The 14,281-nt window shown below is 45.0% G+C and overlaps 2 protein-coding genes and 2 long non-coding RNA genes across 8 annotated transcripts in view; 2 read left to right on the top strand and 2 right to left on the bottom strand.

Annotated features, from left to right (window-relative positions):
• The window catches only part of LOC126078246 (uncharacterized), a 562,403-nt gene that overhangs the window by 186,436 nt on the left and 361,686 nt on the right, over window positions 1–14,281 (top strand). The gene's annotated exons all lie outside the window — the stretch shown is intronic.
• The window catches only part of LOC126078206 (uncharacterized), a 191,356-nt gene that overhangs the window by 94,055 nt on the left and 83,020 nt on the right, over window positions 1–14,281 (top strand). Inside the window, exon 2 of the long non-coding RNA XR_007517996.1 lies at window positions 5,108–5,179. This is a non-coding gene — a long non-coding RNA (uncharacterized LOC126078206). The remainder of the gene's footprint in view (window positions 1–5,107; window positions 5,180–14,281) is intronic.
• Window positions 3,809–7,192, bottom strand: LOC126075224 (patr class I histocompatibility antigen, B-2 alpha chain-like). Of its 2 annotated transcripts, XM_049882593.1 has the most exons (8): window positions 7,085–7,192; window positions 6,541–6,810; window positions 5,986–6,261; window positions 5,004–5,279; window positions 4,788–4,901; window positions 4,327–4,359; window positions 4,138–4,185; window positions 3,809–3,969 (listed from the first exon to the last, which is right to left on the bottom strand). In XM_049882593.1, the coding sequence occupies exons 1-7, from the start codon at window positions 7,146–7,148 to the stop codon at window positions 4,142–4,144; spliced, it is 1,077 nt and encodes a 358-aa protein (XP_049738550.1). In that variant the 5' UTR covers window positions 7,149–7,192; the 3' UTR covers window positions 3,809–3,969; window positions 4,138–4,141. The 2 variants fall into 2 exon arrangements, with proteins under 2 accessions (XP_049738550.1, XP_049738645.1); XM_049882688.1 differs by lacking the exons at window positions 3,809–3,969; window positions 4,138–4,185; window positions 4,327–4,359 and adding an exon at window positions 4,559–4,629.
• LOC126073164 (patr class I histocompatibility antigen, A-126 alpha chain-like) overlaps window positions 3,809–14,281 on the bottom strand; it is a 374,107-nt gene continuing 363,634 nt past the window's right edge. For all 4 annotated transcript variants that reach the window (XM_049880784.1, XM_049880111.1, XM_049879869.1 and 1 more), the window contains one exon: window positions 3,809–3,969. In XM_049880784.1, coding sequence (XP_049736741.1) covers window positions 3,965–3,969 — 5 coding nt within the window. In that variant the 3' untranslated portion in view covers window positions 3,809–3,964. The remainder of the gene's footprint in view (window positions 3,970–14,281) is intronic.

Raw genomic sequence — 14,281 nt, 5'->3', positions numbered from 1 at the left:
GCAAATGGAGATAATATTACTCTTCTTTTCCAATATAAATGCTCTTTATTTCACTGTCTTGCGTAATTGCTTTTGCTAGAACCTCCAGTACAATGTGGAATAGAAATGGTGAAAGAGGACATCGTGTTTGTTCCTGAACTTGGAAAGAGAGCATTTAATCACTCACCAATGAGTATGATGGCATATGTGAGTTTTTCGAAGATGCCCTTTATCATGGTAAGGAGGTACCCCTCTATTTTTGGTTTGTTGAGTGTTTTAATCATGTTGAGTGTTTTAATCATGAAAGGGTGTTGGATTGTGTCAGATGGTTTTTCTATGTCTATTGAGAAGATCATGTAATTTTTGTTTTTTATTCTGTTGATATGACGTATCACATTACTGGGTTTTGAGATGTTAAATTAACCTTACATTCCTGGAATAAATCCCGCTTAATCATAGTGTATAATTATTTTTATATATTGATGAATTTGGTTAGCTAGCATTTTGTTGAAGATTTTCTTGTCTTGTGACATCTTTCTCTGGTTTTTATATCAAAATAATACCGGCCTAGTAGAATGAGTTGAGAAGTATTACCTCCTCTTCTATTTTTTGGACTAGTTTGTGAAGAATTGGTATTAATTATTTCAATGTTTGATAGCATTATTTAGTGAAGTCCTTTGAGCCTGGGCTATTACATGGGAAGTTTCTTATTTTTTAATTGTTAATTTCTTCACTTGTTGTAGTTCTACTTAGACTTTCTGCTTCCTCTTGAGTCTGATTCAGTAGTTTAGGTCTTCATAGGAATTTGTTTATTCTAGCCTATCTAATCTTTTGCCACACAATTGTTCAGAGTGTTGTTGTTCGGTGCAGTCAAGTCAGTTCTGACTCATAGCAACCCTACGTATAACAGAATGAAACAGTGCCTGGTCCTATGCCATCCTCACAATCATTGCTTTGCTTAGTAAGATTTTTTATTTTAGAGTCTATTTTGTCTGATATTAGTATAGCCACTAGGACCTTCTCGTAGTTGCTGTTTGCACAATATATTGTATTCTGTTCTTTTACTTTCAATCTATTTGTACCTTTGAACATAAGGCATGTCTGCTGTAGACAGCATATAGTTGGAGTTCGTTTTGTTTGTGTGTATAAGTGTCTGCGTGTAGTCAGATTATGTTGCTTTTTGATTACATTGTTTAATGTATATGTAATGGTTGCTATAAGGTGTAATTAAAACCAGTGGTTTTTTTTTTTTTGGTTATTCTTGAGAATTTCACTTGTATGTCTATCTCAGATTTTGGAACTGAGATAGCCTGTGATTCCCACCCACTACCTCAAAAAGTCTCCTTCCAGGGTCTTCCCCGTTTTTGTGGACATCGGAACCATCTTTTTTTGTTTTTAAATAATTTTTATTGTGCTTTAAGTGAAAGTTTACAAATCAAGTCAGTCTTTCACATAGAAGCTTGTATACACCTTACTACATACTCCCATTTACTCTCCCCCAATGAGTCAGCCCGCTCCCTTCTTCCAGTCTCTCCTTTCATGACCGTTTTGTCAGTTTCTAACCCTCTCTACCCTCCCATCTCCTCTCCAGACAGGAGATGCCAATACAGTCTCAAGTGTCCACCTGGTACGAGTAGCTCACTCTTCATCAGCATCTCTCTCCAACTCATGGTCCAGTCCTTTCCATGTCTGATGAGTAGTCTTCGGGAATGGCAGAACCATCCTTTGATGTCCTCCTTGACTCCTCTCTTTCTCTCATATTCCAAATGCAATCAATTAGGAAGCCCTTAAATTTCAACATATATCAAGAATCCCATCATGTTCCACTATTTCCACTGCTCAAACCCAGGTTTAAGCCACCAATATCTGTAGCTGGAATAGTACCCAAATTTCTCAGTTTTCCCTATTGCCTTGCTTGCCCCTCTCAACTCTATTCTCACCACAGCAGCCAGAGTGATTCTTTAGAAGAGAAGTTGTACCATGTCTCTCTTTTGCTCAAAACTGTCTTGTCACTCATCGTACCCAAGGAAAAGCCAAAAATTCTTCCAAATCCTCAAGGCCTACATGGTCTCATTGTACCTCTGACTTCATCTCAATGACTCTGCTGCAGCCATATTGGCCTCCTTGCTACTCCCAGAACACAGACACCCTCCTGCCCTAATGTGTCTGCACTGAATATTACCCCAGCATGGAAAGAACTTCCTCAGACATCGTCATGGCTAATTGTGTCATGTCCTTCAAATTTTCCCTCAAAGGTCACCTTTTCAAGGAGACCCACACGGATCACCCAAGAATAGCAGCCGTCTTCCCTCTCCCCATACATCCACACTCTGGGTCCCCTTCCCCACTGCACTTACTGCCTTCTAATGTAAACATTTTCCTTCTTTCTATGCTCATAGTTGATAGCTTGTCTCTCTCCACTAGAACACATGATCCACAAGGCTGACAATTTTTGTGTTTTTAGTTCACTTATGTTTTTACAGATGCAAAAATTGTGTGTTATGTAGTCAGCACTCAACAAATATCAGTAGAGTAATGATTTTGTAGTGTATAGCACCTCCCTAAAGACAGTGTCTTTATCAATGTAACCTCAGACCAAATGCTGTTTTGTGGCAGCTACAGCACAACATCCACTCACACTGACATTAATGCTGCCTGAAATTTTCTCAAAAAGGCTGCTCTTCTCCCTCCTTTCCTCATCCACCCCCCTGCTCACTACGGCACACAAGTTCATTTCCATCTTCAGAAAGGAACAATCCTAGGCTTCGGGGCCCTATTTTCCAATCAACTGTGAATGTAAATGAGAGTCTGCTTTAGACAGCCATCAGTCTGGAAGGAGCCAGCACTGGGACTCTAGAGCTAAGAGCATGGAGAGAGGGTAGGTGAGCAGAAGATGGAAACACAGCAGGAATTTCTCAAGATGTAAAACTACCAGATCCCTCCCCTCTGCTAATTCCAGAATTTGGTTCTTTAAAAAGAGATTAGGGGGGAAATGGAAAGAATAATCCAGTACAATCCTAGAAGGAGGCAAAGAGGTGGAGTAGTCTGAAAATTCGCTTCTCAATACCAGAGAGACTCCTGTGCACAGGGGACACCCTGGGCCTTGTGGAGATAATGACAGGAAAACAACTCCCGGTGCTGTAAGTGATGGGGATATCCAGAGGAGGATGGGACGAAGAACAAGCTGTCATGTACAAGAACAGGCATAAACCTCTACAACAAACAAGACACAAAAATAACCACACAATGATGATGGCTGAAGGTGAGGCCAGGACTGAACCCAGGCTGACTAGCCATACAAAGTCCTAGCTGTCCAGCATCCTGGAGACAGGACAAGGCCAGGTGATATCTGAGTCCCTGTGATCACAGGTCCTCATGGGACAAGGTTCTACTAAGGGGACAAGGACAATAGGGCACTGAAGATGACCCAGCTAAGAGGTAACCATGTTAAAGTCCACAAACTACTAAGCATTAAAGGGGCAAAGGCCCCATCCACACTGAGCTACTCCATGGTCTTCTCTTGTTCTGCCTGCAACAGACTCAACACAGCAAACACAGGATTCTGGAAGATTATCAAGACTTTTTTTATTGCCTCTTAAATTTTCAGAATTTTCCTCTCCTTTAATTAACCCATCAACCACACTTCATTGCAAGATTTTGAAAAAACAAATTAATATCTAGACTCTCATTTTCAAAAGGGAAGTGAGACACTGTCTCCCAGAGCAACGGGAAGTTAGAACAGGGATGGGGACATCCCAGCCCTGTCATGATGGAATAGAAATATTGACCAGCGAATAGACACAGGTCAGTGTAGGGAGGGGGTCCATTCGGTGGGTGGGGCTAGTCTCCTATGTCCTCATCTTATGCTGACAGAAACGCAGACACATTCAGACTTCAGAAAGAGAAGTCAGGCGTTCTTGAAGTCGCAAAGTGGGAGGGGGGTGAACAAATCTTGTATCACTCAGTCCCACACAAGGCAGCTCTCTCATGCTACAGAAGAAAGAAATCACAAACAAATTTGGGTCAGTCACTGTTAAGTGTTGATATACTGAATAGCCCACCACATGCTCAAAATGTCCAAATACAAAGAATACTCATAGCCAAGTTGTGTTCCCACTGCTCCAACTCCTCCGCCACGTGAGGCCCCCAGGGTCTCACCTTTTCAAGCCATGAGAGACACATCAGAGCCCTGAGCACTGTTGTTGCCTGGAGAAACAAAAAACAGGATCTGGTCAGAGGCCACAGGAGGAGGTGAGGCTAAAGGAAGAATTATGGAGTGGGGCTATCCATGGGGTCCCATCTACACTATCCCAAGGGTCTCAGGGAATTATATCCCTCCATACGTACTTGCAGCCTGAGCACACTTCCCTCCTTTTCCACCTGTGGGAAGAAAATCTCCTTTGAGAGATTGAAAGGAGTCAGAACCATGAGATTCTTGAAGAGAAAACTATTCGTGGACTCCTGAACTGTGACTACAGACCCAGGACAGGATCAGTAAACAAGAATAGAAGAGATGTGCTGGGACTGGACCCATCACCATCTTAGAGCTCTGTCCTGAGCAGGGACCTTCCCCTCTGACCTCTGACTGCAGGGATCAGGTCCCCATCACCAGAATCAAGGTGAAAAACTCTGTCTTCATGTTCACGTGTGCTTTACAAAAGAATAAGTGTTAGCACAAAAGGCCCCAGATTGGGTATGCGCAGTGTGTGAATGGTGCTTCACAGTAGAGGCAGAAGGCAGGCAAATCCTATCTGCGGTTTGAAACTTGCAGTGGTACAAGAAAATTCAGGCCCCACCCCTATTTCTACCTGAGCTCTTCTTCCTCCAGATCACAACTCCAGCCACCACAGCTACAACGACCACAAGGAATACCAGGCCAGCAATGATTCCCATGATGTTGGCAGGGGACTGAGAATGGGACTCTGGAAAGGGAGGGGAAAGTGAGAGGCCGTGACCCTGCTGCTGTGCCCACAAGGACCCTTGCTTCCCCGAGAAGGAGCTACATCTTTGCCTCCCTCACTTACCCCATCTCAGGGTGAGAGGCTTGGGCAGCCCCTCATGCTGCACATGGCACGTGTATCTCTGCTCCTCTCCAGAGGGCACCACTATGGCTGCCCACTTCTGAAAGGTTCCATCCCCTGCAGGCCTGGTCTCCACAAGCTCCATGTCCTGGGTCTGGTCCTCTCCGTCCCGCTGCCAGGTCAGGGTGATCTCGGCAGGATAGAAGCCCAAGGCCCAGCAAGACAGCGTGGCCTCACGGTCAGAGATGGGGTGGTGGGTTATGTGTGCTTTGGGGGAGTCTGAGGGAATGAGTCAGAAAATTCAGGAACTTACCATCACCTCCCATGGGTTACCTGAGCAGTGCTCATGTGACCATCCTGAGAATGGACAGGACAATTGAGATAGGGGAGGGAGTGAGAAACCAGCCTGGTCCAGGAATCTGGGATAATCTTATCCCTCAGAAAGTTCTAGAATCAGGGTGAGGCAGCCCAGAATAGGAGGCTCCAGGTGTCTGAGAACAGGGATTTCTAGTTCTGACTTGAGTGGAGGCTAAGCAACTCAGAAAAGCTGGAATCAGACCTCCAGACTGATCGGGTATGTGGCAGAGAACAAGATTTGAGAAAAAAAGTTGCTGGTGGTTCTCAAGGTCAATTCCAGAATCAAAGGGAGCTTCTGCTCAGTCAGGAATTACCTCCCCTACTATCCTATCCCCAGAGTGAGTGGGTCCCTTAACCATCTCTGAAAGAAGGGCTCCTCTGGCCAAGTCTCTCTCTGGTACCACCAAACAAAAAAACCCACTGCCGCCCAGTCGATTCCGACTCATAGCGACCCTATAGGATTGCTCTGTGGTACAGGATGTGGAACTCTGGGCTAACTCCTCACTCTCCACACCCAGGGAAAGGGGTGGTATTTTGGCGTCTACTGCATTTTCCTTTTGAAAGTCCACAAGGGTGGACACAGTCCCAACTCAACGCGAGTTCGGGGAGGCGCCTCAGCCCCTCGTACCTGCGCGCTGCAGAGACTCCTTCCCGTTCTCCAGGTATCTGCGGAGCGACTCCACACACAAGCCCTCCACGTAGGCCTTGAACTTATCTGCATACTTGTCAGCCTCCCACTTGCGCTGGGTGATCTGAGCGGCCGTGTCCGCCGCCGTCCAGGAGCTCAGGTCCTCGTTCAGGGCGATGTAGTCGGCGCCGTCGTAGGCGTACTGATCGTACCCGCGGAGGAGGCGTCCATCGGCCCCCACTTCACAGCCGTACATCACCTGGATGGTGTGAGGCCCTGACCCCGCCCCCGCCGTCAGCCCCGCCGTCAGCCCCGCCCCCGCCGTCAGCCCCGCCCCCGCCGTCAGCCCCGCCCCCACCACTCTAGGGGGGCCGCCATTGGTCGGAGCCGAAACGGTTCTAAACTGAAAATGAAAAACGGTCGAATCTCTGCGGCTCTTCCCGGGCGGGTCCGGTGGTCTCGGGGTGAGGTTCGGACCCGGGGACTCGGGGCGATGCGGCCGTGGGGACGAGGGGACCCGTGACCTGCGACCCGGGCCCGGCGTCACTCACTCACCGGCGTCGCTCTGGTTGTAGTAGCCGCGCAGGGTCCGCAGGTTCACTCGGTAGTTCTGTGTGTTGTCCTTCGAGATCTGTGTCTCCCGGTCCCAATACTCCGGCCCCTCCTGCTCGATCCACGGCGCCCGCGGCTCCTCCCTCGGGTTCGCGGCGTCGCTGTCGAACCGCACGAACTGCGTGTCGTCCACGTAGCCGACGGAGATGAAGCGGGGCTCCCCGCGGCCGGGCCGGGACACGGCGGTGTAGAAATACCTCAGGGAGTGGGAGCCTGGGGACGGGGAGCGGCTGAGACCACCGACCCCTCCCTCCCCGCGCGGGCCCGGGTCCGGGGTCGATGGGGGCGGGGAGGGGAGAGGGGAGAGGGGTGAGGGGTGAGGGGCTCGTGGGCGGAAAAGGGGCGGCGGGAGGAGCGGGGCCGGGGTGTAGGGCCGGGGTGGGGGCTCTGGGTGGTGGCGGCTTCCCCGAGGGTCCTGCGTCCAAGCCCAGCGGTCCCCTCGCTCCTCCCTCCGCAGAGGCCGTTTCCCCGCCGACCCCGCACTCACCCGCCCGGGTCTGGGTCAGGGCCAGGGCCCCCGAGAGCAGCAGGAGGAGGGTCCGGGGCGCCATGACCCCGGTACTGGGGTTCTAGGGAGAAAATGCGTCCGGGCCGCCCCGAACCGACCTTATAAACGGGAGCCGCAGTGACGGTGATTGGCTACTCCAGAAATCGGAGACCCAATTGTAGTGACAACTGGGGTGACGTTATGTGTGTCCAGGCAGAAGGGGCTGACACAGGTTGTGAGAAGGAGAAGCGAAACGCTGGGGAGACGGGGAATCCCCAACACTAGGACACCCCACCCCTGACACCGCCATCGGTGCCTGCCGAGGGACTTGGGACTTTGCCCTGACTCCTCTCCTTCTGCCCTACCCTTCTTTACCACACTGCCTCCTAAGTCCTGGGCCAGGACCTGCTTAAGTCACAAGTTTTTGTTAATTTCGGAATCTCCACGTTGTTGATGTTGTGTGCCCTGGAGTGGATTCCTAGCGGCCCTATATGACACAGTAGAACTAACTGCCCCATAGGGTTTCCTAGGCTGTAATCTCTAAAGGAGCAGATCAGCAGGTCTTTGCTTCTGTGGAGCCACTGGTATGTTCAACCACAAACCTTTGTTAGCAGCCAAGAGCTTAACTATTGAGCCACCAGGGTTCCTTAGAATTTCTATCACTCTTACAAAGTAATGAGGAACTCAAAGAGATTTTGTTTGTGGATTACATCTACTGATATTAACCATACGAGCAATTGAAGCAGAATTAAAATTTTTAATTAAAATAATAACCCATTAAACTTTAACATAGTATGTTTTCATAAAAAATAACTTTTTTCCAAAATAATGTAGTGAGAAGAGTGGATCATTTTACATCTTTGCACGTCTCTTATCTGTGTCAAAAAAAGGCTTCTGGATTTTCGCATCTGTTTCTACATTCAATCTGTTATTTTGGTTGCAGTGGATACAAAAAAATCCAGTGTCACACAAATATGAAGTTGGAAAAGGAAGGAGTATTTTTAATAGCATTTCCAAGTAATTGTGAGTGTTCACCTCTGATACTTCACTGAAGGTACAGAAGCGGTAGTTTCTTAAAGGTTAGTTCTGATCGGAAACCCTATTATTGAATATTTTGTATTCTGTTCATTAAAACCCATATGTCCATTTTGCACATTGAATGAACCTTGTCCTAAGGCATGAATTTTTTTAACTGATGCATTAGGTCACTGAGTGTGCAGATCTTCCAGGGTTGACCCATTTCATTACAAAATATCAGCAAGTCACATTTGTTAGTATTACCACTGATTCCAGCAGAAAAGTTTGTAAAGTTTAGAAAGCTGTCAACTTGTGGTGGATACAAGTTTTCCAATATTCTCATCTCTTCAGAGGCTACATTTTATCATTGACAACAATACTATCAGTTGGTTCTCTTAAAGTGACAGGCTAGCTAATTATTGATTTTGAATAAAGTATCCAATAGCCAAGATAATTTCTCTGTCATTCCTTCTTTCAAGTGAAAATGATATTCCATTAAAAAAAAAAAGAGAGAGAGAAGAAGCTAGTTCAGATCATAAATTATTTTCCTTGAGACAAACATCATATTTAGGAATGTAGAAGTGCTTTATACATACTTCCCACTTCATTACATAGGATGTGAAAAGACATGGACTGGAGGATTTAACTAAGGTTAATAACTTTTAATGCTTCAGTTAGTACACCTTTAAGTGAAACTGCTTTGGTTTTCGTTTTCTTCCTGCAGGTTGGTGAAGGTGAAGAATACAATTACTACTGAAGTTTCATGACACAGCCTTGATTTTTGCTACATTCACAGCTGATTTATCTCAGTGCAAGTATCAACACAGTGAGAAAGATGAAGTTCCCAGGTTAAGAACATCAGATTTATGGACAGCTGGTGTTTAAGAGGAAACCCTGGTGGCATAGTGGTTAAGTGCTATGGCTGCTAACCAAAAGGTCAGCCGTTCAAATCCACCAGGTGCTCTTTGGAAATTCTATGGGGCAAGTCTACTGTCCTATAGGGTTGCTATGAGTCAGAATCAACTGGACAGCAACAGGTTTGTTTGTTTGTTTTTTGTTTTTGTTCCCCCCCCCCCCCCCGCTTTGTTACTTAAGAGGAAACCCTGGTGGTGTAGAGGTTAACTGCTAACCAAAAGGTCGGCAGTTCGAATCCACCAGGAGCTCCTCGGAAACACTATGGGGCAGTTTTACTCTGTCCTATAGGGTCATTATGAGCCGGAATGGACTCCACAGTAAGGGTTTGGGTTTGGTTTTTGGTTGTTACTTAAGAATGGACTGCGGTAAAACCTATTTGAGTTAAATACAACGGATCATAATAAGGAATGCCTGCATTACTTTGTGAAGTTCCTTCGTGTTTAAGATGTTTCAGTGTATTTAGGAGTGCTTAAGTGTTTTATATGCATAGAAAGGTGAAATGTATACTGTATACCAAGCCAAACATTTGACTAACTGACTCTCAATAGGAACCGTACGTACCTGTTCTGAATACCTACAAAGTACTCTTAAAGGCAGTTTTAGGAACAGATCTCATTTGTAATCTGAGGATTGCCTGTAATGTTATAATAACAGTTTTGACTTCATGGATCTTGTGAAAGGATCTCAGTGATTCCAAGAGTCCCACAGATCACACTTTGAAAGCTGCTGTTCTGAGTAAACTAGAAAAAAAAATGGCCACAGCCTCTTTGCCTCCTCTTCACCTCCCAGAATCCCTCTCCCTGAGCTGAACTCTCTGCCTCCCAAAGCTTAGCTTAGGACTCTTCCCATGGGCTGTTCTAGAAGAGAACTTACCACCAGAAATTTAATGGCACAGAGTGCTCTCAGTCAGAAAACTGAGGTGGAGGCAATGATGTTCCCTCTTTGTAACTGGGAACATTTGTGCCTGAAGGCACCAGATAGAGATTCACTCATGATGTGTTTTACTTTTGTCACACACAAGCTTAATGTAGATTCATATCCCAGACAGCTGGAAATCTGATGCAGACTGTGGGGGAAATGATAAGGGCCCCTCATTAGAAATGAATCTAAGGCACCTGACTTGAGGTCCGTAAACCATCAAGAGCATCGCTGTCAAGAACTTTCTGCGATGAAGGTATTGTATATCCGTGCTGTCCGCTGTAGTAGCCACTAGCCACGTGTGGCTATTGAGCACTTGAAATGTGGCTAGTGCAACTGAGCAGTTGACCTTTTAATTTTATTAAGTAGCCACGACTGGACAGTACTGCCATATTTGACAGTACATATCTAGGGTGTGGGTTTGGTTTTTTTTGTTTTGTATCTAGGGTATGCTGAATTTTCAATCTCTCTCCGAAAACAATACTTGTGATTTATGGATTGAAGTATATTAAAGTTATCTTTATTTAAAAACCGTGGATTTTTCACGTGGGTCTCAGGAGTATCTTTGAAACACAGAGTGACCGTAAAAATTTAATTAATAGGTATTTAACAACTAGAGCGTATAGACATTAGCCAAAACAAGACTTCTCACCTTAAGGTCACAAGTGTTCACAAATGTCCATTCTTGGTGCCAATCCTTGTCTAAATATTGGGGTTCGTGGTGTGATTGTTTTCTTTACCCAGATGAACATAAGGAGGCAAACAAGTCTTCACTTGGCCCAAGAGAATGTATTTATTGAATATCACATATATCAAATACCCTGTAGGCCCTGTACACATATTTGGTAAATTATGAAACATGAACTTTAAACCTTAGAATTCTACCACCTTATAATTCTTTAACTATTACCGTCTCCACTTCTCTCAAATTCAAGTATTTTCTGTTTCCCTTCACCCTCAGACCCCTTTTCCTCATTGTTTCTACCTAGATGAAAATATACATGAAATGTTGACAGTTGTGGAGTGAAAAGGATTCTCTAAGCATGAAACAAAGTTGAAAAACTATGAAGAAAAATGAAAAACTCTATGGCAAAGGCACAAACTCACAAATACACAAATACAAGCTCGTAATAAACTCAAAGACACACAAAACAATTTGACGGACAAAAGAGTAACGTGCCAATGCCCTTCAGCCAGAGACCACCGGGACCATACCTGTAGTTGAACAAGTTGTGTTTATTACATGTTTCGGCAAGAGAGAATACACTCTATAGGGAACCATGGGACATCTTTATATGGGAGAGAGAAAGAACCTATTACAGGATTTGGCTTTCCTTGGGTGATTTTACCCATTGCCATCAAGTCAGTTGGGGAGGGTAGAAGGAATCAGGGTCTCCTCTAGATTGAATGCAGTCAGGAAGTCAGGGCATTCCCATGATTGCATATCTCAATAAATCTTATTTCTAAGGAGGGCAGACTAGAGTGAGGATGAAGGTATAATTGGTAACAATATTCAAAATTATGAAGCAGTCTGGTTTTGTCTCAATTCAGTATGGTCTCATAGAGACCTTGTCTGACATTGGAGTCTTATGAGATGATTTATGTCCAACGGAAAAATAACATGGCCTAGCTATAAGCACCAGGCCAGCTTCTAACAACCTGAAGTGTAGGTGGGAGTGGCGGATCACTTCGTGGATGTCAGTGCTGCTTTATTTTTCCCGCCTCCATTCTTCAGTATTTTAACACTTAACAGTCCCAATTAGAAAATGATCAAAGATTACTAGAAAGTAGTTTGGAAAAGAAGAAATACAAATGTCAAACAAATATATCAGTAATAAAGCAATGTGAGCAAAAATACAAATGTGGAATAAGAAATGGGAATAAAAATTTAGCTTGGCAAAGATAAAAATAAAGAGTTGGCTAGAGTGCAGGTAAAACGTACCGTCATAGAGGTTGATGGGATGAAAAACTGGTACAAAATTTCTAAAGGATATTTTTGCTAAATATCTCAACAGTTTAAACATGTTTACATGTTGACACAAAAATTTCTCTTTTAGGGGTTTATCCTAAGATAACCACACATTGTTATGGATTGAAATGTGTCCCCCTCAAAATGTGTGTGAATCCTGACCCCTGTATCTGTGGTTATAATCCCATTGGGGAAAGGGTTTTCTTTGACATGTTCATAAGACAGGACTAGAGTAGGGTGTGTCTTAAATCAATTTCTTTTGAGATATAAGAGAGATTTAAAAAGCAAGCAACAGATGCAGAAGTGGGAGAAGAGAGATGCCAGGCGACGTGAAGACTGCCCAGGAGCACAAGCTCAGAGACAAGGATCTTCCCTCAGAGCCGACAGAGAGAGGAAGCATCCCCCTAGGAATCTGGTATCAAGAAGTGGGGTGCTGCTCTAACAGATACCTGAAGTGTGAAGCAGTTTTTGAATTGGGTAATGGGTAAAAGTAGAAGAGTTGTAAGGTGCTGAATAGAAAATGCCTAGATTGCCTTGAAGAGACCGTTGGTAGAATGATGGACACCAAAGGCAACCTGGTTAGGGCTCCGAAGGAAGTGCGGAGAGCTACAGAGAAGGCTCGGAGAACACAGCTGGTGCCACAACGGAATGTTGCTAGAAACGTGGACGTTAGATGCGCTTTTGGTGAGACTTGGAAACAAGATGATGAACGTGTGAGTAGACAATGGAGGGAGGGTGATGCTTTCTATGCAGTGGGAAAGAACTTGCCTGGATTATGTCCAAATGCTTGGTGGAAGTTAGAACTTGTAGGTGATGAACATGGATATTTAGCTGAGGAGATATCTAAGCAAGACCTTAAAGGAGCCATGTGGTTTCTCCTTGCTGCTTACAGTAGAATGCAAGAGGAAAGAGATGGACTTAAAAATGAACTGTGCAGAATGAACAAAGCTTAAAGATTTGTAAAATTCTGTCGTAGAAACTAAGGACATGTGGTCTAGAATTTTCATCAAGGACTTAGCTACACAACATTTTGTTAAAGAGATTAGGCCTGTGACTAGCAGACCTAAGAAATTACCAGAGCAGAAAACCCATTAGTTTAGACTGCAGGAGACAGAGAAAGAACAAAAGTAAAGACAGTGTCTGCCCGTTGGAATTCTACAGGCAGGAAAGAGGCCAAAGGATCTACATCTGTTGTCCTCTAAGAAAAGAAAAGGACAATCTGTGGAGCAGCTTGGAGATGAGCAGTACTGTTGGAAGGAACATGGGACGAAGGGCTCCATCGGTTTCAAAGGGTGGAGCCATGTGCTCCTAGTTTTACAAGAGACCTTCATCAAATACGTTCCAGAGTATGGGGCTGCTGTTCACAAGTGCCACGGGGATGGGGCCACTGTCCAAAGCTGAGGGAGCAGGACTGCCTAGCCCACGGGAAAGAAGAACAGAGACTGCTGGGGCCCAGGGTATGGAGTTGACACTCAGATGGAGTAGAAGAATAGGGCCACCCAAAGCCAAGAGAGTAGAGTTGCCATCTCAGTTTGTCTAGAAGGGGGACCTTAAGCCCAGGGCCAAGAGGCCTCCACTTAGAATCGGGAGGGCAGGTCCCAAAGAAGGTAGAATTGTTTTCAAGTCTCGAGAGCTAACGTAAATTCTTCTGCTTAGTTTTGGACTTGCTTGGTGCCTTTTATCCCTTCTCTCTCTCCAGTTTCTTCCATTTGTAATGGACATGTCTACCTTGTGCTTGTTCCACCATTATACTTTGGAAACAGATAACTCGTATTCTAGATTTCAGAGGTTTGCACGTGAAGAGGAATTTTGCCCCAGGATGGAATATGCCTGAAGTCTCACCCATATTTGATTTAGATGATTCAGAGGGTGAGATTTGGAGTTGATTTAAGACTTTGGGGATGACGTGATGGGTTGAATGTATTTTGCATGTGGGAAGGACATGAATTTGGGGGGCCAGTGAGTGGAATGTTATGGATTGAATCGTGTCCCCCCAAAATAATCGTTATAAATCCTAACCCCTATATCTGTGGTTATAATCCCATTTGGGAATGGAGTTTCTTTGTTGTGTTAATAAGGCAGGACTAGTGCAGGGTGTGTCTTAAATCAGTCTTTTCTGAGATATAAAAGAGATTTAAAAAGCAAGTGAGTGAAGCAGAGATGGGGGAAGAGAGATGCCAAGCCACATGAAGATTGTCCAGGAGCAGAAGCTCAGAAGAGACAAGGACTTTTCTCCAGAGCCAACAGAGGGAGAAAGCATTCCTCTAGAGCTGACACCCTGAATTCGGGCTTCTAGCCTCTTGAACTGTGAGAAAATAAATTCCTGTTTGTTAAAGCCTCCCATTTGTGGTATTTCTGTCATAAGAGCGCTAGATGAC

This window comes from Elephas maximus, chromosome 1, assembly GCF_024166365.1.
Source record: "Elephas maximus indicus isolate mEleMax1 chromosome 1, mEleMax1 primary haplotype, whole genome shotgun sequence".
NCBI classification, from domain to species: Eukaryota; Metazoa; Chordata; class Mammalia; order Proboscidea; family Elephantidae; genus Elephas; species Elephas maximus.
The sequence above is the reverse complement of the archived record's forward strand: the minus strand, read 5'-3'. Positions and strand labels throughout refer to the sequence as shown.

What these genes read in the sequence shown, in the direction of transcription:
- LOC126075224 (XM_049882593.1), bottom strand. Translation starts at nt 7,148, where the DNA reads ATGGCGCCCCGGACCCTCCTCCTGCTGCTCTCGGGGGCCCTGGCCCTG. An exon ending in GCCTCTCACCCTGAGATGGG is followed by an intron (nt 4,902 to 5,003) that starts GTAAGTGAGGGA and finishes CTCCCTTTCCAG; the next exon opens with AGTCCCATTCTCAGTCCCCT. An exon ending in GAAGTGTGCTCAGGCTGCAA is followed by an intron (nt 4,186 to 4,326) that starts GTACGTATGGAG and finishes TTGTTTCTCCAG; the next exon opens with GCAACAACAGTGCTCAGGGC.